General features: G+C 51.1%; 1 protein-coding gene across 21 annotated transcripts in view; it reads right to left on the bottom strand.

Moving 5' to 3' along the window:
• Positions 1-22,056, bottom strand: part of Megf11 (multiple EGF like domains 11) — a 314,659-nt gene that overhangs the window by 207,141 nt on the left and 85,462 nt on the right. For all 21 annotated transcript variants that reach the window (XR_009592252.1, XR_009592253.1, XM_060384901.1 and 18 more), the window contains exon 2: positions 1,855-1,958. Coding sequence is in view for 19 of the 21 variants with exons in the window: in XM_060384905.1 (XP_060240888.1) it covers positions 1,855-1,958 (104 nt within the window). In the remaining 2 variants the exon portion in view is untranslated. The remainder of the gene's footprint in view (positions 1-1,854; positions 1,959-22,056) is intronic.

A 22,056-nucleotide genomic window follows, 5' to 3' on the forward strand; every position in this document is an offset into this window, starting at 1 on the left:
AGGGAGGCCTCTCTGTGAGAGAGACCTAAACTGGAGCCTTGGAGGAAGACACAGATGGCCAGAGAGGCAGCAGGAACCCTAGAACCTGGCTGCTGCATCAGCCTCACCTGGGTGAATGACAGACAGGCCACAGTACCTGAGGAAGGAGGCCCCAAATCAGAGACTAATAAGGAGCCCTCATCTATCAGTGAGGCTCCCTGAACTCGGGGAAACAAAGGCTTAGATTCACCAACCAGGAAGAAAGGGAAAAATTCGAAAAATGTAAGACTGATTCCGAGTCTCTGGGCTGGGCTCCATAGCTGGCATTTGCGTTCTGTGTGGCCTGAGCCAGAGCTGCCAATATGAAGACAGCGATTGCAAAACACACTTGTGAAGCTGGCTCCCTTGCTCTTCCCACAAGCCTTTGAAGTGAGGATATTTACTTCCCTGCATGGATGGAGCCGGCTGTGGGCTCACGGCAGATCGGGGACCCCAAGAAGCATAGCTGGCAAATAGAATAATCCAGGTTGGGGCGCCCTGAAGTCATCACAGTTTTTTTTTTTTTTTTTTTTTTCTTTTGGAGTCTTCCCAGGGCACCACAGAAATACCCTTTGCTTCAGCCTTGATGTCATCACAACTCTACACAGGCCGTCCACTCACCAGGCAGGACACTGGAGAGAGCACTGTCCCCATGCCTCCAGCCAGTCTTCCTGGCCCACAGTGTCTAGGCTAGCCCTGTACATGGTCTTGTGAGGTTTCTCCCCGCCCAGGCACTGGCCATCCATCCTCATGGACCCATCTTACTTTCCCTCCTCCACCATCCATTTCCCCCGTCGGGTCTTCATCTTAATTTTATTCATTTGATTTATTAGTGTCTAAGTGGCAGAGTCATCCTGGTCAGCATGGCCAATCAATTCCAAGGTTTAATTTGGTTTTTCCTGATTGGGTCTCTGGTCACTGTCTTTCTGCTCACCAAAATCAATACTTTAACCTTGTGCTTCAAAGTCAGACCATCTGCAGGGACCTAGCCTAGACAGTAGGACTTGCCGCTGCAGCCAGGATGCAGTAGGCTCTCTGCTGTGGCCCTGCCCCTCTGTGCGAGCTAGCCTCCTGCCCTGATCACACCGAAGGCAGAAGAGACCTGCTCATCCTCCCCATGGCACTCATCCACTCTGCCCTTGCTGCCAGTTCTTGGAGACTATGACAGACATCCCAAAGTCCAAGATCTAGGACCAGAATCCATACCTCTTCACTCATGCCACCATGCTAGCTGTACACAGCAGTAGAACGCCCTGGGCCTCTACTCCCTCCTCTGCAAGTGGGTGTGTGGGAGCGGATACTGTCAACTTGACTGGATCTAGACTCACCTAAAAGGCAAACCTCTGGGGGCAGAGAGGTGGGTTCTAGACTGGGTTAACTGATATTGGAAGATTCTGCCTCAAAGTGGGCCACTTGGTTCCTTGCGCTGGGGCCTTGGACTGACTAGGAAGGAAAACAAGCAGTTGTTTATCTCTCTGCTTCCTGCATGTGGCCAGCTGCCTCACACTCCTGCAAAGCCATGCTCTCCTTGCTGTGATACACTGTACCCTCACGTGAGCTGTATTTGTTAGATATTTTGTCGTAGCAATGAAAAAAAGTCCCTAGGACAGGGAGGGGATACACAGGAGGAAGGGCAGGACAGACAGCCCAACAGGATGCCATCACTGGAAGTTGCTTTACCCTAGCTTTCATTTTGAGCTGCCCTGTCTTGCCTCACCAAGTTAGACATCCAGTCCTCTACAGCCAGCAGCTGCATCTCCCAACTCTGGTATTTCTCTAGAGTGCCACACTGAAAGTGAGCCCCTGGGGAATGGAAGCTCTGAGTCGCCCACTTACCTCTCCCAGTGGCTACACACATTGGGGTCCTCAGGGTTCAGAGTGAGGGCAGCTTGCAGAAGGGAGACAACAAGGAGGCCCACTGCGGACGGCGCCATCCGGCCCTGTGTGAGAACAGAGAAGAGAGGGCTTACTCACACACTGGCTGTGGCATCTGTTTGGTGCTAAGATTTGGTTCTCCCTCAAAGTGAAGGAACAGTCACTGAACACCCCGGCTTTCCCACAGCTGCCACATAGCAGAGAGCACTGAATGTTTCGCACTTACGTCGCTGACCAACAGGGCGACAGCTCCGAGTAAGTGAGCAGTCTGAGTCAGGGCTCTCAGATCTCCCCAGGAAGAGGCCCCCATGCAATGCATTCACTAAGTTTCATCACATCCAGAGCTTTCACCCCTCCAACCCCATGTCTATCCTTGATCCAGAAACCTAGATGTGGCTGTTGTAGAGTTAAGGCTCTTCCCTCTCCCTCATCTTCCTTTCTGGTGAGGCTGTGTCATCCTGTCACCTCCTACTCCTCCTATGCCAAGGGAGAGAAGCAAAATAGCTGTGTGGCCCACAGAGGAACTGAGCTGAGACCGCCCTTCTGAGCATTCTGGGCACCGGCCACCTGCAACACTGGGCCCCTGTTTCTCTTTCCTTGTAAAGAATATCAGAGCCCTGGTGTCACCAAGTATCACTCCTGCTGTGAGATGAGGGGCCAAGACAGTCAGATAACATGCTTGCTTTAAGGAAGCAGCATGCCCAGGCTGTCAAGGCCCCTAGGTACCAATGTACAGTGAGTATTTAGTGCAGGAACAAGGTCCTGTGTCACTGCACTAAACACTCAATGTCCCCAACTTGGAGACACAGGACAGTGAGGACACTTCCCGTGAAGCTGGACCTCATGAGTCCCAGTGTCCTGTGTGAACTGACCCAAGCCCGTGACTCATGGAAGAGGTGCTATTGTGATTCATTTAAAGGTTTTAATGAATCTAGAGTAGCTTTTCTTTTCAACTATTGACACTAAAAGAAATACACTTTCCATTAAGCAGGGCCTTTGAGGGTATTCTAGAAAACAGTTTGACATTGGAAATCAGTCCCCAGATTTGAAATGGTTGGCTATGTAGCCCATGGGCCCTACGTTCTCAGACGAGGACCATTCATCCTCCTCGGAGGACAAACACGAATGGCATGCATTTGCACACATCTGCAGACACAGCTCTGCATGCAGCTCCTTGCAGCCCCTTTCTCTTAGAAGCCTAACTGCTCTGCTCTCCACCTCAGTCATTTCCTTGTTAAATTCTTTCTTAAACAGCTCCCTCGGCGACAAGCAAATCATCACAAATTCCATGTAACCATGGGGTCTAAATTAATGACTAATGAGGCTGTACTTTCTACATACATTCTGGACATTACCAAGCTAAGTGAAGATTTAGCTGGAGATCAAGGGCATGTACAGATGCCTTGGGGGAAGGAAGGGTGAATCCACTGCTCCTCTACATTGGCAGAGTCCAGATCAGCTACTCTCCTGTTCCCATCCTCTCCCCTCCCTAGGTCAGCAGCAGAGACTCAGCAACCTGGAGTCCAGCTTGGGGGCTGGTGCCAGTGTCAACCATCCATTCTAAACACTTCATCCTCCACTAGGAGATTCAAGTAGAGTCAGGAGAGGGCACCTAGGCACTCCCTAGTGCTAGGGAGAGTTGGAGAGCCAGGGGGGACATGAACATCTCTGCAGAGGTCTGGGCTGATCAGGCCTCTCTGGGAGGAATGAGTGAGACACAGAGAACGAAGGAAGGTAGGCTAGCCTTGAATGTCCACTGCAGGGAATGTTTTGTCCGTTTCCTGTGTGGCCCTGAGACACACTTGGGCAGGCCCTGTTACCTTCAGCTTCTTTCTCCAAAGGACCCGAGATGGCAGTTTTAAATTCAGTAGGCTTTGGCTATCAAAGGAATGGGCCACAAGACAAGAGGAGATGAGTCCTCTGGCTCCTGTGGACCCATGTGACTAAAAGGATGGCTACTTGGATGATAGCCATCATAAGCAAGCTCTTTAGAAGTCTTCCCTGAGCCATGTGTGGTGGTGCATGCCTTTAATCCTAGCACTTGGGAGGCAGAGTCAAGTAGATCTCAGAAAGTTCCAGGCTAGCCACGGCTACACAAAGAAACTCTGTCATTCCAGGACAGCAGCAGCAGCAAAGTCTTCACTAAAGCTCTTCTTGCTGAGTAGGGTCTGAACCCCACAGTTTACCTCTTACTGGCAGGGATCACTGGAGACTGACCATGGCAGAGAGGTTGATGGTTATCTGAAAGAGTGAACACACTAGAAGAGATGGATGGAGTGGGGAAATGGTATTTAAACTGACAGTCTGAGCCTTAAAATATCAAGCCCTTATCCAGGGCCATGCCCAGTTCTGATGGGGGTAGGAAGAGGAGGATGGCCAACACTAGGGAAGAATGATCTTCCCCAGAGCTTGGCCAAGCCTGAGATGTATCCTGGGCTGTGGGTGTGGCTCAATACTACAGCAGCTGCATAGTGTGTGCAAGGCCCTGAGTTCCATTGCTAACACTAACATCAACCAGCCAGCCAGCCAGCCAGCCAGCCAGTCAGTCAGTCAGTCAGCCAGCCAGTCAGTCAGTCAACCAAGAAGCTGGACAGATAGCTTAGTGACTAAGAGTGCATGCACGCATGCACACACAAACAGCCCTTTTTATGAGGCTAGGCCTGTTCATTCCTGCTCCATCTCTCCCTCAGCCTGCCCTTTGTCTTTAACTGTCCAGTCAAGCACCATCTATTACCTAGCAGGGCTTGACAAAGGCCAGGACCATCGAAAACATCCCTATTGGGCCCCACACAGTGACAGCAGAGACCCGGTGTACCAGTGTGGCCACGTTGCCCACCCTGATATCTTCCCAGCATGCTTCCTTTATCTTTCCAACATGCTGTAAGCAACCAGTGGTGGGGCAGAGAGCCCTACACCTCCGTTTCAGAGACCGACTCCCAAACAATGGTATCTCCTCATCTCTGACACTTCCATTAAGAAGACAGAAAAGCAGCCAGAAAGAAGCTATCGGCATATGAGGGCGACTCCTCCCCAGTCACTTTCGGGAGACTTCCTGGGGACTCTTGGGGAACTCACAAACCAAAGACATATGCTTATAAGATGACCAAGGGAAAAATCAATCCTGCCACCATGGTTATTAGGGGACTCCATTCAGAGTGACAGAGGTTAACATATCAGGCACCGTCGGGGCATTAATAATTAAATAGGGAGATGCCCCGGGATCATTTCAGAGGGAGACACATGTAAATAAATCAGCTGGCTTCTTCCCTGTCCCCTCTCCCTGCATGCTAAGAAGCAGAGAGAGGAGCCAGGTTCCAGAGTTAGGGAGCTTCCTCCCGCTTCAGAGTGTAGAAGGCTAGTGAATGGGGGGGCAGAGAGGTAGCCAGGAGGTGTGATCCACACCTGCAATTGGGGTCCAACCAGTCCATGTCCCTGCCATGGCTTAAAGGAGATCCCCTCAGGATGACTGAGGCACACTGAGCAAGACAGGGAGCAGCAAGTGGAGAACCCGGGAAGGCCTTGGTGGAGTGCACTAGACTTGGGTGGCTAGAGCATGGACAGCAGAGGCAGGTGCACACTGGGATGTGAAGGCCAGATGTGGCAGAAGGCACTGGAGGAGCCAGGTGGGAGAAGCTCAGGCAGTGGCCAGATGGAAACATTGGAAGGGGCTTATGTGGGGTGTTAGAGTCCTGTGAGAACGTGACAGAAATGTTTCCAGTGGAGGCTCTCAGGAATGGCTAATCTCTCCGCCTGCTGCGTCTTTACCTGCAGTAGCCACGGTGCATAGTGCATCATCAGCGCAAACTTCGCTCGGGCTTTGAAGGGACCTGAGGGGAGTCCTCTCTAGCACAGCCAGCTACTGAGCAGAGCTCCTCATGACCCCAGTGTGGGAGGCTCTGCTTCCCTGGCTCAAGGTCAGGTCTGCCGGGAGGCCTGGTACCTGCCGGTTTGCATCCTTCTCATTTGTACGGGTTTATTCTGACTCTTCTAGGCTGCCACTAGGTATCTTAAGAGACACTGACCTTGGGCTGTGGATATGGCTCAGTTTGTATGAAACACCAGGCTCAGTGTCCAGCGCTACACAGACTGATCCCGGCATTCGAGAAGCAGAGGCAGAAGCATTGGAAGTTCAAGGTCATCCTACTACACAGTGACTTCAGGGTTGGTGAGTTCAAGATATATGAAGCTTGGGCCGTGAGCAGGGAGTGAGAGAGTAAGAGAGAGAGAGAAAGACAAGAGACACACAGAGAGAGACACAGATAGATACAAAGAGAGACAGAGAGACAGACCTTGCAGCAAGGCCCCCCTCCCTACCCAGGAGTCCTGCTCTGGCCTGCGTTGGCCGTGAAGACTGAGGCAACTTTGGCATGCTGGCATCCTCAGAGGCCTCTGTTCTATCTTTAGACTCAGGTCAGCACCTGTGGAGTTCAGTGCGTCTTCTTGATGACATCCCACGCTTGGCCAGCCACCAGGAGCTCTCTTAGCCAATGGGTATAAACTGGGACAGAGGGCAGATAGACAAACAGATGGCCCAAGGACCTGTTGTTATAAAAGTGATTGTTCATCTGTGCAAAACTCCTACTTCCTGTTTCCTCTCCTACCTGCCTTATCCTGAAGATGATAAAATCCTACACTGAAGCCTCCTCCTCTCTGTGTCCCTTCTGATGAGTTCCTCCTTCTCAACCAGTTTGCACTGGCATCAGAGGGCAGCATTCAGACACTGTTTTCTGGACCTCAAACTCCTGATCCTCCTGCTTCTGTTTCCATGGTGACTGAGACTACAGGCCTATGTTGATTTAGGCAGTGACTGGGGTTGAACCCAGGGCTTCTAGCATGCTGGGCAGACACCCTACCAACTAAGCTACCCTACCACTGCTTTATGGACCTGGGAAAGGTTCTCCTCCTTCAACACAGGGGGTGGGGTATAATGACTGCTTGGAATCCATGTAGAGAAACTGGGAAGAGCATATGTCCTGGTTTGCTTTCCTATTACTATAACAAAACACTCTAACTAAAAGTTCCTTGGGGAGAAAGGAGAATAATTTTGTTTACAATTCCAGGGCACAACCTATCACTGAGGAAAGTCCTGGCAGATACAAAGGAAAGATAGATTCCTGAAGAAATGCTTCTTGCTGACTTACTCAGGCTCATGCTCAGCAAGAGTCCATATGCAGTCCAGGACCACCTAATCAGGGAATGGTAACACCCACAGTGGACTGAGTCCCCGTATCCATTAACAACCAAGGTGGTCCCCCAGAGATGAACCTGATAAACATAATTACTCAATTGAGAGTCTTTTTTCAAGTAACTCTAGGCTTCATCAGGTTGACAGTTAATGCTAACTACAACATGGTGCATGAGGACTGATGACACCTGTCATGGGTCCTGGATGAGACAGGGAAAGCATAGACCCATGCATTTGGGATCCCTACAGATGTCACTGCTCCAAAGCTGCTCTTCTGCAACTAGCACCCAGACACAGCCTCTTCATATTCTCTGGCCTTAAGAAAACACTCTTATTTACCTTTCCATACATCCTTGCCTTTGCCCCGCACCAGCAAAACACCTAGGAGCAGGTGTGTCTATCCACTGCCTCCATTTCTGTTCCCAGTACATGGAGCGCTGCCTGCATTGAGAGGGATTCTCTGGTCATCTTTGTCAACCATTTAACTGGTTCTATAGCCAGCCTCCGCCTCCGCTCACCCCAAATCTTAAGAACACCTGTCTCACGGGACAGAAAACACCCCTCATCCCGTGAGCATGAGGAGCACACAGCACGCGGAGCTCTGTGAAACGCAACCCAGGAACACCCATCTGTTGGCATCAGTGATAGTAGGCACCCGTGACATCCTGAGTGTGACTCAGAGCCCTCTGTCTGGGCCTCCCCACCAGCACTGGCACTTGTCTGCCCAGGGAGGCAACACAAGGCAGGCATTGAAGGCTGGTCAATAGCTCACACTGCAACTGAGGACGAGTAACATCCTGAGCTGCCCATGAAAAGGCACTTTCAGAAGCCGGGACTGATTGTGCACACACCTCACATCCCTCCTGGCATGTGGGTGCAGAGAGACTTCTATTTTCTATTTATAGGACATACACACACTTCTGTTATTTTTCTGAATAAAACAGAGAAGCCAAGTTTGCACACAGGAGGCCACACCAAGGTTACTGTCCAGTCTAGCCACCCTTGCCCCTTCCCTGCCCCTGGCTCAGCAGGCTCACCATCCCCAGACCCCTTTCTGTGCTGGGGTCTGATCAGCATGAGTTGAAAGGAGGAGCCACCCCCTAGTTATCCCACCAGGGGCTGGGTTTATGTTGATTGCCTTCTAATCTCCCTATATTGAATCAATAAATCCACATCTCCTAATCTCCAAAAGTTCCCTTGACTGCAGCAGTGCAGAGTGCCAGTTCCAGTGGGGCAGCCCAGACAGGTGCCTGCCCCTTGGGATAAATCAAAGGGGCCTTCGGTCCCCTCTCCCGACATGTTAAATGTCTTCCTCCAAAAGCTCATCTCCACCACCCTGATAAATTCTGCGTTCCCCTTGCCTAGAAAGCCTCACACTGCAAATCTCAAGAATGACACTAGGGAGGCTGCCAATGACCATCCGTCAGGATCCAAAGCCTGCCCTGTCCCCTTCATCCCTTGCCCTGCCGAAAGCAAGCAGCCCTGACACCAGGCAGGAGGAAAAGAGATCACAGCACAGCGAGCACATAGAGATGCTCAGGAGGCATCTCTAAACTAATGAAGCGCTGGCCTCCTGACCCACTCCAACTTCTGGGCTCTGCGCACCCCCCACCCCCACCCCTGTGTTCCCCACTCCTGAGCAGGCAAACTCACATTCGTGGCCTCCAGCCCTGTGAAGATGAAGGCCGAAAACTTATCTGCGTTCTTAGACCATCCTATTTCTCACAAAGCAATTATCTCCATCTTTCCATTTCTTTGCAAATCAGGGTACCCTCAGCCAGCCCGGCTACTCCCTACCTCACTCCCCACATGCCGGCCCACTCTGTGTCTGCTGCTCTACCAGCTGCGGGGTTCTAAGAACTTTAGAGTTCCTTGTACCCAAGCTCCATCCTTAAAACCTTCCAGCCATAATGCAGACATGCAGGGACTGGGGTCATCCTTGGGGGATGGGATCTCATTCCTGCCCACTCAGAAAAAAAAAACTTTTCTCAAACCACGGGATGTGATCACAAGTGCCTGGGTAGGCAGAGAGGACCAGGCACTGAGTCCTGGAGAGTCGTTCATCAATGCAAAGTCAGGTGTCTCCAAGGTGTCTGTGCCCTCCGGCCAGCGAGCCGCAGGGTGTCAGAACTAGCCAGGAAAGGTGACAAGGAGACTGTAACTAGAACTCAGCGGGAATAGGTTCAAATCCTAACACAGCCATAGGACGACAAAGCTCAGTGAAAAGCCCTACCTGCACTTCTGCATTTCCCTTTCCTTTTCTCTCTTGGAAAGGGTATCAGGCTGACCGCAAACTCTCTATGTCGCTGAAAATGACCTTCATTTTCCAATCCTCTTGCCTTCAGCTCTGAGATTACACCTGCTTTGTGTGGTGCTGGGGAGGGGGTCCAGCACTTTATGCATGCCAGGCAAGCACCCCAACAACTGAACTTCATCCTGGGCCAGGCTTCATGTTTTTCCTGGACTGTATTGCTAACATCACAGGGCTCTGAAAGCTACACAGTGAGAGTAGGTGAAGTGCTCTATCCAAAGAAGATGTTCAATGAAATATTCATTTGCTCCCGACGCAAAGCCTCCACCTCTGAGACCCTTGCAGCCCTGTAATTTGGCTGCTAGAGTTTCTAAGAAGCCAGGAAAAGAAAAAATTGTGGCTAGGAAAGTCTCTTGCTGGAGAACCTGAGCTCAGCTGAATAAATGTGGGGTTGGTCAGGGCTGTTCCTAACTGCAGCTCCCCAGGTGGGCCCCATCATTCGTTTCAGCCACGGGAACACTGAGGTGACTCAGGCTGGGCCCAGCTCCAGACCCCCAAACACCTGCTGCAGGTACATGGGAATGCTGTACGGGGCAGGGCCCTCTGAGAAAGAAGCTGGTTCAAAGCATCATGGCCTTTCCCTGCAGGAAGCCTGGAGCAAGCACAATGGGAAATCAGAGACCTTTGCTCTGATCCATGTTCCATAGCCTGGTGACCTCACTGACTGAGTGAGGTCTAAAGACCTCACTTTGCTTTAGACCAAAGGCAGCTCTAAAGCGCCAGTCTTAGCTCTTAAAACGCTGTGAACGCCACCTCCGGCACGGCCACTAAGAGTACAAATGTTAAACACCTCGATGGAAAACATGTGTATGGTGGTACATACCTGTGGTTCTAGCACTTGGTAGGGGGGTGGCTGAGGCAGGAGGATCACCTGAACCAGTGGTCTCAGACTGTCCTGGGAGACACAGTACTCAAAAACAAAAAAGAAAGAAGAAGACAACGTATGCACGTATAAAGAGCGAGGCAGAAAGATCTGGAAGCTAACGACAGTGCTTCCTAGGGTCGTCACATGGAGGAGGGAGCAAGAAGGCAAGGCTTGTGGTTTCTAGGTGTTTTTGTTCTGATGGTGTCCTCTGTTTAGCATTATCATCACAGACGTTGGGGTAGCAAAGATATGTAAAACAATTCACTGCCAACTGACTGACACGGCTGGAAGATGACCCTGACGTACTGTGATGTGGGAAACACAGGTTATAAAACAGCTCAGGCGGCAGTGTGCCACGCTCATGCGAGCTGACTGAAAAGCTGTCCCACCCAGCAGATCTGAGACTGCCACCCCTGGGGACAGTGGCCCCTTTATGAAGCTCCCCAGGAGGTCCTTGAAGCCCTCTGGCGGAGGGGAGCCTACCACCTCCATTGCATATCCCCAAGTCTTCTCAGTGAGCAGATCTGGGCTATGATTAAGAACATTATACTATTTCAAAGACCCAAAATGATCAGATGAATGGGAAAATGGATGGTTAATGTAGATTTTTGTCAGCTTCTATTCAGGATAACCCATGAATCAGGTATTTGGATTATAAAAGAAATATATTGCAAGCCTTTGTTCCCAATGCTGACGAATTCTGGCTCAGAGCCTGGCCAGTTCAGCCCTGCTGGGCACCTCATCACCAAGGCAACAGCCAGTTCCACGAGGCCCAGAATCTCAGGGGGCTCCTGGGTCCCCAATTCCAGTTCTGCATATCATCAACTGGGTGGCTTTGGAGACGTGTCCAATCATCGGGGACCCAAACTTCTTCACCTTTAAAGTGGGAGAGTTAAAAAGCCCAGCTCACTTTGTTAGTCCATTTATTGATTGGTTGTTTGACTCCTTGTTCAATTTGTTTAAATTTTCATTTTGTTTATTATTAGTATGTGCACAAGAAGAAGAAAAACAAAGAGACGGACTCGGAATGAGCACATATGCGCCCCAGCATGCATGCAGAAAGCAGAGGACAGCTTTTGAGCTGTCTCCTTGCACTGTGGATTTCAGAGATCAGACTCAGTTTATGGTGCTTACACAGCAAACATTTTTTACCCCTGAGCCACTGAGCCATCTCACACGTCCGGTTTTTTGTTTCTTGAGTTCTTTGTAAATTCTAGATATTAAACTGCTGTCAGACATAGAGCTTGTAAATATTTTTTTCCACTCTATAAGCTGCCTCTTCACTGACTAACCACTTCCTGTGTGGTAAGGAAGCTTTAATTTCATGAGGTCTCATTCACTAATTGTTTCCTGAGGAAAGATTTTAAATAAATATATAAAATCATGCATACGTGTGTAACAGGAAAGCAAAAGCCAAGGGCTGGAGAAATGGCTCAGTAAGTAAGAAAGCATAAGACTCTGAGTTCAAATCCCTAACACCCACATAAAATGTCAGGGATGGAAGTTTATATGTAACCCGCTGCCAGTGGGGACCATAGAGACAGGAGCTTGCTGGCCACCAGGCTAACTTGAGGCTCCATAAAAGACCTTTTCCCAAAGGAATAATACAGAGAGTGAAAGGGCTGCCTTCTCAGGTCTCAAGGCCCCCTTATGTACAGAACCTCCCCCACCCGACCACACAAAGAAAGGGAGCATGGGGCAGGGCAGATAATTCAATAAAGGACAGATTCCTGGATCTGGTGTCCAGAACCATGTTCAAAAAAAAAGCAAGATGTGGTAGCACCAACCTTTTGTTTGTTTTTTGAAGCAGGGTTTCTCTGTGTAGCCCTGGCTGCCCTAGAACTCCTCTGTAAACCAGGTGGTCTTGAATTCACAGAGATCCACCTGCCTCTGACTCCCGAGTGCTGGGATTAAAGGCGTGTGCCACCACTGTCCAGCCTGGCTCAGATTTTCAATCCCATCACTGAGAAGTCAGAGACAGCCTCTTGCTCTGGACTCAGAAAAACATGGGAGATGGGAACTAAGGAACTACAACCAAAATTGCCTTCTTTCTGAACTACACACACGCACACATACGTGCACATACACACATGCACACATACACACATAGATGTACACACATGCACATATACACACATAAACACATACATACACACACAGCCATAGAGTAAAATTTTCTAGGAGAAAGAGAGGACTAACAAAGGGCAGTGGCAAGAAGGGAGAGAGTAAGGAGACTATGAAGGGAGGCATGTTTAAGATGTCAGATATTTCATATTAAAGCTTTAAAAGTTGAGGAAACCAGAGTGGAGCAGGTGTCTCTAGGGCTGGGACACATGCTTAGCATGGCTGCGCTGGCACTGCTCTCCAGACGGGCAGTGGGGGCAGGGCCTCAGCACAGACATTCCTCGGACTCAGACTCTGGGCCCAGGGAAGGGCTGCCTCCCCGGGGTGCATCAGGATTTCTAGAAAGGACAGAGAGGAGGAGGCTGGGGATGACGTCCAATAGGCCCATCTGACCCACAGTGGAAGCTAGAAATGATTCCAAGGCTAGCCCAGAGGCGAGTGGACCTCGTGTGCAGGCTGCCCTCTTGTTAGAGGTGTTTGTAACTGCGCGATGACCCTGAACTCTCATTTCCTGGAAGAGCAAACCGCTCTCTCACCTCCTGGAACTCTTCTGTGCATCGACCCAGCCACCCAGTTCTGTGTGACTCGCACCCTGTCCCTTGTTGCCCCAGGTTTAATTTGCCGAATGGCACGCAAGCCCCAGATTCTGGCCTGATTCCTCGTTGTTTGTCTCAGTATTTTCCAGGAAATTGTTCATTAAGGCTAAAAGCACCTGCTTACTGTAAGAGAGCATCACACAAAGCCCCTGTCACGGGCCCCCAGGAAGAGCATTAATTAATGAAGGGAAAGCAACCAAACACGTTATAAATTAAAGGTCTGGAAAGAAAGATCTGGTGTTTATTGGATTATGAGAAAAGGCTGAAATAAAATGTTATATCTCTAGACCACAATGGGGTTAAAAAAAAAAAAAAAAGCAGGAGGAAAGAAATTACAGAGGGTGGCAGGGTAACGATCTATTTCTGGAGTGACTAAGGCCTGGGCTTCCATTAAGGGAATTATAAATCAATTGTGTTTTGTCTAGGGGCATATACGTGTGGTGTGTGCTAAATTAAAACTCTAATGCATCAGGTAGTTCCTTCCCAGGGCTCCATGGAAAAATGCTAATGGAGGCGTTTAGGCCTTCAAAATGATATGACAGCTTGTGAGGTGTGGATTGGGAGAGTTGAGTTCCTGGGTCACTAGTCAGGCCAAGCAGGACTCAGGTCACCCTGAGCACCAGGGTGGTGAGAAAATTGCAGCCCCTCCTCAGTTAACTGGAACCTTCCATTAACTGGAAGGTGGCCGTGTCCACAAGTGCCCATCAGGTAATTCCTCTGCATCCCAGCGCTATCCAGAACAGTTCTTCCTCTCTCTGAACAGCAGCTTTCAGGGGCTGGGGGTGCTGTTGGTTGGTAGAGTGTGGAAAGCCTGGGTTTGAGGCCTAGCAGCATATAAAGCCAGGTACTTTGCTAAATGCCTAAAATCTCAACACTTGGGGAATGGAGGATCGGTGGTTCGAGGCCATCTTTGATTGTACTGAAAGGTGGAGCCTGCCTGGGCTAGAGACGCTGTCTCCAAGCGAGGAATGGAGAGGGAGGGGGAAAGGGCATTTTCCAGAGTGTGTTGATCATGCATTTTACTCTGTGCTCACAGCCACTATCTAAAGATCTTTGGGAAGGATCACTCAGAAATCATACAAAATGTTCTAAATCCAGAGGGCTGTCACCCAGGCAGGATCGAAGGGGTTAAACACAAAAGACTTTTGGTAACTGGCACAAGAACGACAGAAAACTGCTTAACTTCTGGCTCCAGGAAAGAGTGGGAGATCCATGCCGTTCTTCACCACAAAGCTAATGCAGGGCAGGTCCCTACCAATACCAGCTTTGCCCTGCTGCTTTCTGCTCCTTCCCCAGACATCCCCAGCCCAACCCGGAAATGCTGAGTCACCACTAGGTAGAAAGGGGGAGCTCATGCCAAGACTAACCCCCTGCTTCCCCAGTGGTCTAATTCCCAGGTATGCCCACGAGTTTCTAAATCTGCCCTAATACTTGTGGGCACTCAAGGAGGTGGGAAGGATGGGAGGCAGGCCAGGGCTGGCTAAACCCTGATAGGCCTCTGACACAGGGCCATTCAGCTGTGCCAAGAGAACGAAGAAAAAGACACAGACCAGGGCTGGGTTGGGAACAGGCAGGTGGAACCCTGTTAGCAGGAGCTAGGCATGGGTAGCCAGCTAGAAAGCTGGGGTTGGAAGTTCAAATTCAAGAGGACACTGGGTAGGTCCAGCCCTGGGAATAGCCCTTGTTGGATCTGACCTGGATGTCCTTGGAGCCAGAGAATATTCCAGCTATATCCCAGTCAAATGCCAGGGCTGGGGAGGAGTGGGCATCTCCTGAAAGCCGGCAGCAGGCCAGGTACTAGGCTGCCACATGTTCCCAACTCGGGCCTCCCCGTGACTCTCAGAGAGGGGTCATAATCTCCACATGCAGGTGGTGAGAAGGAGGCTTGCAGGCAGCTGCGGTAAGTTAGGAGCTCAGCTCAGGACTTCTGTCCTGCATGTCCATCACTCTGCTCACAGAGAGGTCTTCATCCTTTGGTCTTTGAGACGTTCTTACAAAGCCTAGGCTGATGTCAGAGTTACTGTGTAGCAGTCAATGGCCTTGAGCTTCTGATCCTCCTGCCTTCACCTCCCACCTTCTGGGACCACAGGTACACACCTCCACTCCTACGGGATGCTGGGAACTGAACCCAGGGTTTCATGTATGCTTAAGTCTTCATATTTTGGACTCATGGGCTTATACACATGTATGTGAGAGAAAGAGATAAGGGAAGGTGGGGGAGAGAGAAGAGGGATGGGGTCATCTCTGTGGATTCACACTTCTATGACGTGAAGGGCAGACACTATGACTGTGGGGACAATCCTAGTTCAGAACTCAGAACATGGTCCCTTTGATGCTTCGGTGTCCCATTGGCAAAGAGGACGCCTCTCAGCCAGGCTCACATCTGAAGCACAGTGGCTACCAATGACTACAAGCTGCTTTCTCGTGGTGATTTTTGGTTCTAGTACACACCTTGCGGTACAATGGTTGTATACGCACTGAACCTGACTGGGATTTCAAAGCCCCTTTGGCTCTCATTTGAAAGCAGGGACACGATGAGAGTACAGGAGCCAGGAAAGTGACCCTCAGTGCACAGCTTCAACAGCTGAGGACACTCAGCACCCTGGCCCAGCGTGGCTCGATCCACAAGGTCCTGTGTGCATTCGTCCCTCTGTCGTTCCTGACCCAAAGACTCTTTGACACCCAGTCCTATATCAGTGGTGCACCGTGGAGCCATGGAGGGAAAGACAGGGTAGCCCTAAAGCAGGAGAGTAGGCTGGTACCTGACCACCGCCCTGAGAGCCGGCAGTACAGAATCACTGTCAAAAATCTGGCCAGGAAATGCAGGGTTCAATATGGAAGCCCTCAGTCCTTGCCATCTTCCCTGCTATCAGAGGACTCGAGGTTTATTGTTGAAAGGGTCAGTCCCACCCCAAAGGTAAAGCATGCATTTCTGCCCCAGGAAGAAGCAGGACCCTGCCCTTTCTGGGCCCCAGCCCTCCCTGACGTTAGAGCTGATGTGTGCATGTGTGCCGTGGTGAAAGCTTACAGTCAACCTTAGATGTATTCTGAAGAATACTTCAGAAGCAGCCTATCTTGTTTTTGAGGCAGGGTCTCTCAGTGAGACCTGAACCTAACCAGTTCAGTCAGCCTGGTTGGCCAGGGAGCCCCAGGATGCCCTGTCTTCACCTCCCCAGCAGCAGGTGATAAGCGCTTATCATCACTTAACACAGGTCCTGGGAACTGAACTCAGGCACTCATGCGTGCAAAGCAAACATCTCCTTGACTCCCTGCTTCACTGTCAGCTCTTCTATATGGGTCCCCCAGGATGCTGGGTTGTGGAATGCTGCAGTCCCCGTCTGCACAGCTCTCCAGAGCATTTCTGGCTACATCTCTGCATCTGAACGGACATATCCAGGCAGCACAGGCACCTGGCAGCCTCCGGATCGCTCCACAAAGTGGAGATGAGGATAAAATTGCCCAGGGGGAAGGCAGAGCAGACATTTACTTCAAGCCAATTTCACCCACTGTGGAGCAATCACTAAAGCTGAATGGTAGAGCTGTGCACACATGTGTTGTGGCGTGTCAATGCGAGGAAAGGAGTGAGCACATGTGACCGCCAGCCTGGTGCAGCTGCTAGCAGAAGGACCTGGGAGGGGACAGACTCTGCTGACAAGGTTGTTCCCCCAAGGAGGACCAGAGCCAAGCATCCAGCCAAGGACCAGGAGAAACAAGCCAGAGGCAGAGCAGCCGGAATCAGATCTCTCCCTCCGGGTCTAGTCAGCTGTGTGAGCCTCAAATTCCTGTACATTTCTGGGCTGCTGCTTCTTTTTTAAATTTTTTTATTGATTCCTTCTAAGTTTCACACCATGCACCCCAGACCCTGTCCCCTCATAATCACCTTTCATCCTTGCAACTTCCTTCCCCCAAATAACACACACACACACGCACACGCACACACGCACACTCACATACACACAGCATAGAAAACATACCATCATGGAAGGTGTAGCATGTCATAGTGTGTCCCACAGTATATCCCTCTATGTCCACACATCTTCACTTGCAAATGCCATGGCAATGAGTCATTGGTCTGGGTCGAGATCTCTAGCTACTGTGACGCCATCGATACTGGATCCTCACCAGGCCTCCTGGCTATCCTGCTGTGGTCCTGGGTCATGGAGATCAGGCAGTTTTGAGAGAGCAGGACTGCCCCCCCTTCATGCTTCCCAACCATTCACAGATTATGTAGATTTTGGAGTGGACCAGTTCAGAGCCCTAGATCTGGGCCTTACCCACACCACCAGGGTGAGCTCTCCAGCAGTGTTCTGGCTAGCTCACCCAGTGCCACCACTGGTAGGAGGCAGGGTCAGCTCTCCTGCTCTCATGCCCTCAGGACTGGCTCATCCACACCTAAACCTCCAGAGCCAGCTCCACTGGGCTATCTGGGCTGCTTCTTCAACAGCAGAAACTATAATCCCTTCTCAAATGCCTGGTCATTCCAAGAAAACACATAGGCTTAAAGGCCTGCATAGAATATTTCCACCAGCCATGGACAAGACAACTTCTAACAGCTCCTCCGGGCCTCAGTTTCTCCACTCATATAAGGAAGTTGTGGGCTGGTGAGATGGCTCAGCAGGTGTGTGCCTCCAAGCCCTGTGATCTGATGATCCCCAGGACTCACACAGCTGAAGAGGTGAAGCCACTCCTACAAATACTTCCCCAATAAAGAAATGTCTTTAAAAAAATTTTTAAGGAAGTTGTCTGATAGTCCTGCCAGTGAAGGTCCTTCTGTCTCTCCAAAATTCTTGGTGAGTGATAGCAGTAGGGGTAGTCAGGGGGGAAGAGAGTTCATTCTGGTGTAATGTCCACACCTGAGTTTGTCTAGACCCATCTGATTACCAGCCAAAGCTGGTCCCTGTGTTTGCACAGGAGATGTGAAGCAGAGAATTCAGGAGACCAGCCAGAGCTCAAACAGCTGACAACAGATGAAGCTCATCTTGAACCCAGGTCTTTGGATGCCCCAGTCTAACTCTGGACCTCCTCCATCATGCATCTGGAAAATGGAAGGGAGGCTCTCAAGCAGATCCTCCCTGGTGTGTGTGAGGCCGAGGACTCAGTGGTGAGGTCCTCAGAGGCACACTGGAGTCTGCTACCAGAACCTACCCACCCATCAGCCTGCTGCCTCTCCAGCCCACTCACAGGCCTTGCTCCAGTGTCTCCTTGCTTTATAGGACAGAGAGGCAGGCTGCCTGGTGGCTGCCACACTCTGCCTCCATCTCCCCACATCTTTCCTACGGGAATTTATTTTCCTTCACCAGGCAAGCAGCTCCTGAAACAGAGCCGCATGTCTCAAGTAAGCTCCTAGAAACAAAGTTTTTATTCCCATAACTGGACAGTCACTCCAGATCCCGCTCGGGTCTGTCCTGCCAGCCCAGCCCTCAGACACCCTTTTCCGGTCCTCCGTCTGCAGCCTACCTCTGTCTTCCTCTACAGATGGCCACAACCTCATCCATAGCGCCTTGACCCCAGAAGAACCTGCATCTTACAACAAGAACCCTGAGGAGGACTCATGAGGTAGGAGGCTCCAGGGACAGAGGTGATTAGTGGCCCCTTGATCTTTCCTCCAGTACCTTATCTGTCCCCAGGAAGCTCTCCATTGGGGGGTGGGGTACAGAGATGCTGCTACACAGGATGGAGTGCCTGCTCCCAGGCAGCCTCACACATGCCAAGCCACATTTGATTCACCCTGGCCACAATTCAGGGCTGTCTGAAGACAGAGGCCTACCTTAAGCTGTTAGCACTAAGAACGTTGGTGCAGATCAACAAAAACCAAACGTCTATGAATAGCACAGGGTGTCGGCATAGGCACCTTCTAAAGCTCCACAGAGAGCTCTAGCCACCTACTAGGATCACTGAGAGCCAGCAACAGGATGACCTGCCCTTTCTCCATCCTTCTCCCTCTTCCCGCCAAGCACAGGTACTCATGGACTCTCCCTGCCAACTCTTTGCTTCTGCTCTGAAGTCACAGGCTCTTCTGCCCTGCCAAAGTGACAGCTAGTGAGGTTGCTGCCCTCTCAGAAGCCAGCCAGAGACAACTGAGGAGGAAATAGGGACAGTCCAGCCCATATCCCCAGAGACTTTAACTACTTCCTTTTCCTATTGCTGTGGCCCAATTCCTGATCAAAGACTTCAGGGTAGATAGTTTATGTGGTTCACGGTTCAAAGGCACGGTGCATCCTGGTGAAGAAGGCAAGGGAGGATGGTGTGCATGAGGCAGCTAACCTCTGTGCATCAGGAAGCACAGACTGATGAGTGCTGTGCTCAGCTCGCACTCTCTGTATTATGTAGTCTTGGACCCCAGGCCAGGGAATAAGTCTTTCCTGCTCTGTTCAACTTTTCTAGAAACACTCTCACAGACACACAGAGGTGTGTTTCCATGGTGATTCCAAATCCAGTCATCATGAACATCATAGACTTCCTCAAAGCACCTCAAGAAAGCAGCAGACGCAGGGACCAGAGGCTCATAGCTCCCCACGCAGCATGGGCTAGGACAGGTGCCCTAGCACCAATATCATCCAAGTCCCAACTGTATACACTACAGGCAAACCCTCACCAGCACCCACAGCAGGTATCCCAGAAGCCATGGCAGGTGTCGTAGCACCCACAGCAGGCACCCAGCACCACGGCAGGCACCCCAGAACCCACAGCAGGCACCCAGCACCCACAGAAGGCACCCAGCACCCATGGCTCTTACAACCCCTCCATGAAGGCAGCCTGCCCATTCTTCCCTCTGCCCATCTGGCCACACAACTCTTATCGCTGAGGCCCTGTGGTTTGACTGGCACTGGAGGTCCTGATATGCAGATTAGACACCATCCCTCCCACAGAGGACCAGTGGGTTTGTCTAGCCCTATTACTAGAACACTAGCTGTCCTGTCCTGAGTAGTAGCTGAGGCAGACTCCAAGCTCAGGCTCTGGGGCTCAGAGTCCTGTGAGAGGACTCTGTGCATCTCTGCTGCTCCACAGCAGAAGGTAACTATGGCTCACGGCAGTCACAGCCAGAAGCAGGCCCTGGCCTGAGAGCCTAGGGTCCCCACATGGGGCCTTCCCTCTGGCTCTGCCTCCTAACCAACCCTCAGAGCGCTACAGTGAAATTCGCCTTAATAAGCACTCATAGAATATGTTAATGAGGAGGAAGTAGATCTCACAGGCCCTGAAATCCCAAGGGGAAGGGAGGGGAAAAAATTCAATATTGAGTTCCATCTCATTTCAAAGCCCCTTTCGAAATGGCCATAAATCCTGCCCTGGACTTGATATAACAAGGTGCTGCCAGCAGCTCAGTGATGAGCGGCTGTCAAGTGCTGTGCCTTCTCAGCCGCTTTACAGGGAGAGTCTAAGGGTGTGCAAACTCGCCCCATGTGCGGCACTTCCCTGTCCACATACCCCACTACCTGAGGGGCCGGGAGCTGGGCTTGTCAATGACGGGTTTCAGAATAACCTGTGGCACTTCTCTAGGTGTGCATGCAGCTTGGGGACAAGTCCCCTGCTGTGACCCAGCCCTGGTGTCTATGTGTAAAGCAGGAAGAGGCGTGGGCAGAGCCGTGTGGCCCCTGGCCTGAGGGAGCCAGCTCTGCAGATCACTGAGGGGCCAGGTTCAGATAACTGGGGCTCTGCCCTGTCACCTGCAGACAGAGATGGCAGTGTGGCAGAATGACACATATGTAGCTGTGTCACCTACTGAGCACAGGCAGCCATAGCTGTCTCTGCTCCCATCTCCCCAGCCCCGGCTTCTTCGCAGCACCAACAAAAGCCCCAGGGTGCTGTCTCACAGCCTTCCTAGCTTCCCACTTGCTAGGCATTTCAGGGAGTTGATGTAACTTCTCTGATTCCTTTTCTTTTTTCTGAAAGACAGCCTCATGTAGCCCAGCCTGGCCTCCTGTAAAGCTGGGGATGACTTTAGACCCCTGCCTCTCTCCTGCACACTGGGATTACAGGTGTGTGTAGGGGTATGTGTGTGTTTGCCATGCCTGGTTTTAGGCAGTGCCAGAGCGTGAACCCAAGGCCCTGTGCACACCAGGCAAGCACTCTACATGCTGAGCAGCATCCTAAGCCGCGCTTCTCTGGCTCATAACTGCATTCCACACTGGGAAGCTGGTCCTTCCCTCAGATCTACCTCCGGGGTGCTTGTAAAGATCAAAAAGATAATGCAAGTAAAAGTGCTCCGGAACAGACAGGAAATGGTATGCTGGCCAGATCCTCCTCGCTCCAGTCCAGCCGGAAGGCTGTTCTGTGTGCAGTCTCTCTTCCCTGCCACAAGGAACAGTCCCAACTTCCCAGGAAAAGAGTGCACAGCTCTGCCAGACGGCAGACTGTACATGGGACAACCTCTGCTTGATGACGTGAATCCCTCCAGCTGTCTTCTTGCTCTGCCCCTGGGAGATAAGCCAGAGGTCAGCATTTGGATGGGGACAGTTGTTCATTTCCTGGAAGACCTATTGTGCATGATTGCTCTGTCTTGCTGCTGGAGTGAACATCACTAAGAGGAATCCACTGCTCATGTCCCAAAGTTGTAGCGTGTCAAACTGTTCCAAGTCTCCATCCCTGTATTTATGGGTCTGCAGATACAGCAGCCTGTGGCTGGCCCTGGTCCAGGGAGTACTCGCAGTGACTGGTAGGCAGGTGGAGTGGAGCAAGTGGGTTCTTAGCCCTTGGCAGAGGGCGTAGGCCCTGGAGGGAGGCCTCAGCCCCGTGATGTTCACAAGAGGGAACCTGCTCATTGACATTTCACACTCCTCACTCTTGCATCGCATATGTGCCAAAGACCTGCCTTCCACAGAAGCCCAGCGCTTGCTTCTCTGGCTTCCTCCCTGACTGATCACCCCTCTCCAACCAGCACCTTCTACAGCGGCTGTGATGGTTAATATGACTGCCAGCTTGACAGGATCTGGGACCACCCAGGACACACCTTTGGGTATGTCTGTGAGAGAGCTTCTAGACTCGTTAATTGAGCTGGAAGAGCCATCCTGAATATGGCAGCACTGTCCTGTGAGCTGAGGCCTTGGACCGAATAGAAACGAGAAAGCAGCTGAGCACCAGCATC

This window comes from Meriones unguiculatus, chromosome 6 (assembly GCF_030254825.1).
Source record: "Meriones unguiculatus strain TT.TT164.6M chromosome 6, Bangor_MerUng_6.1, whole genome shotgun sequence".
Taxonomy (NCBI): Eukaryota; Metazoa; Chordata; class Mammalia; order Rodentia; family Muridae; genus Meriones; species Meriones unguiculatus.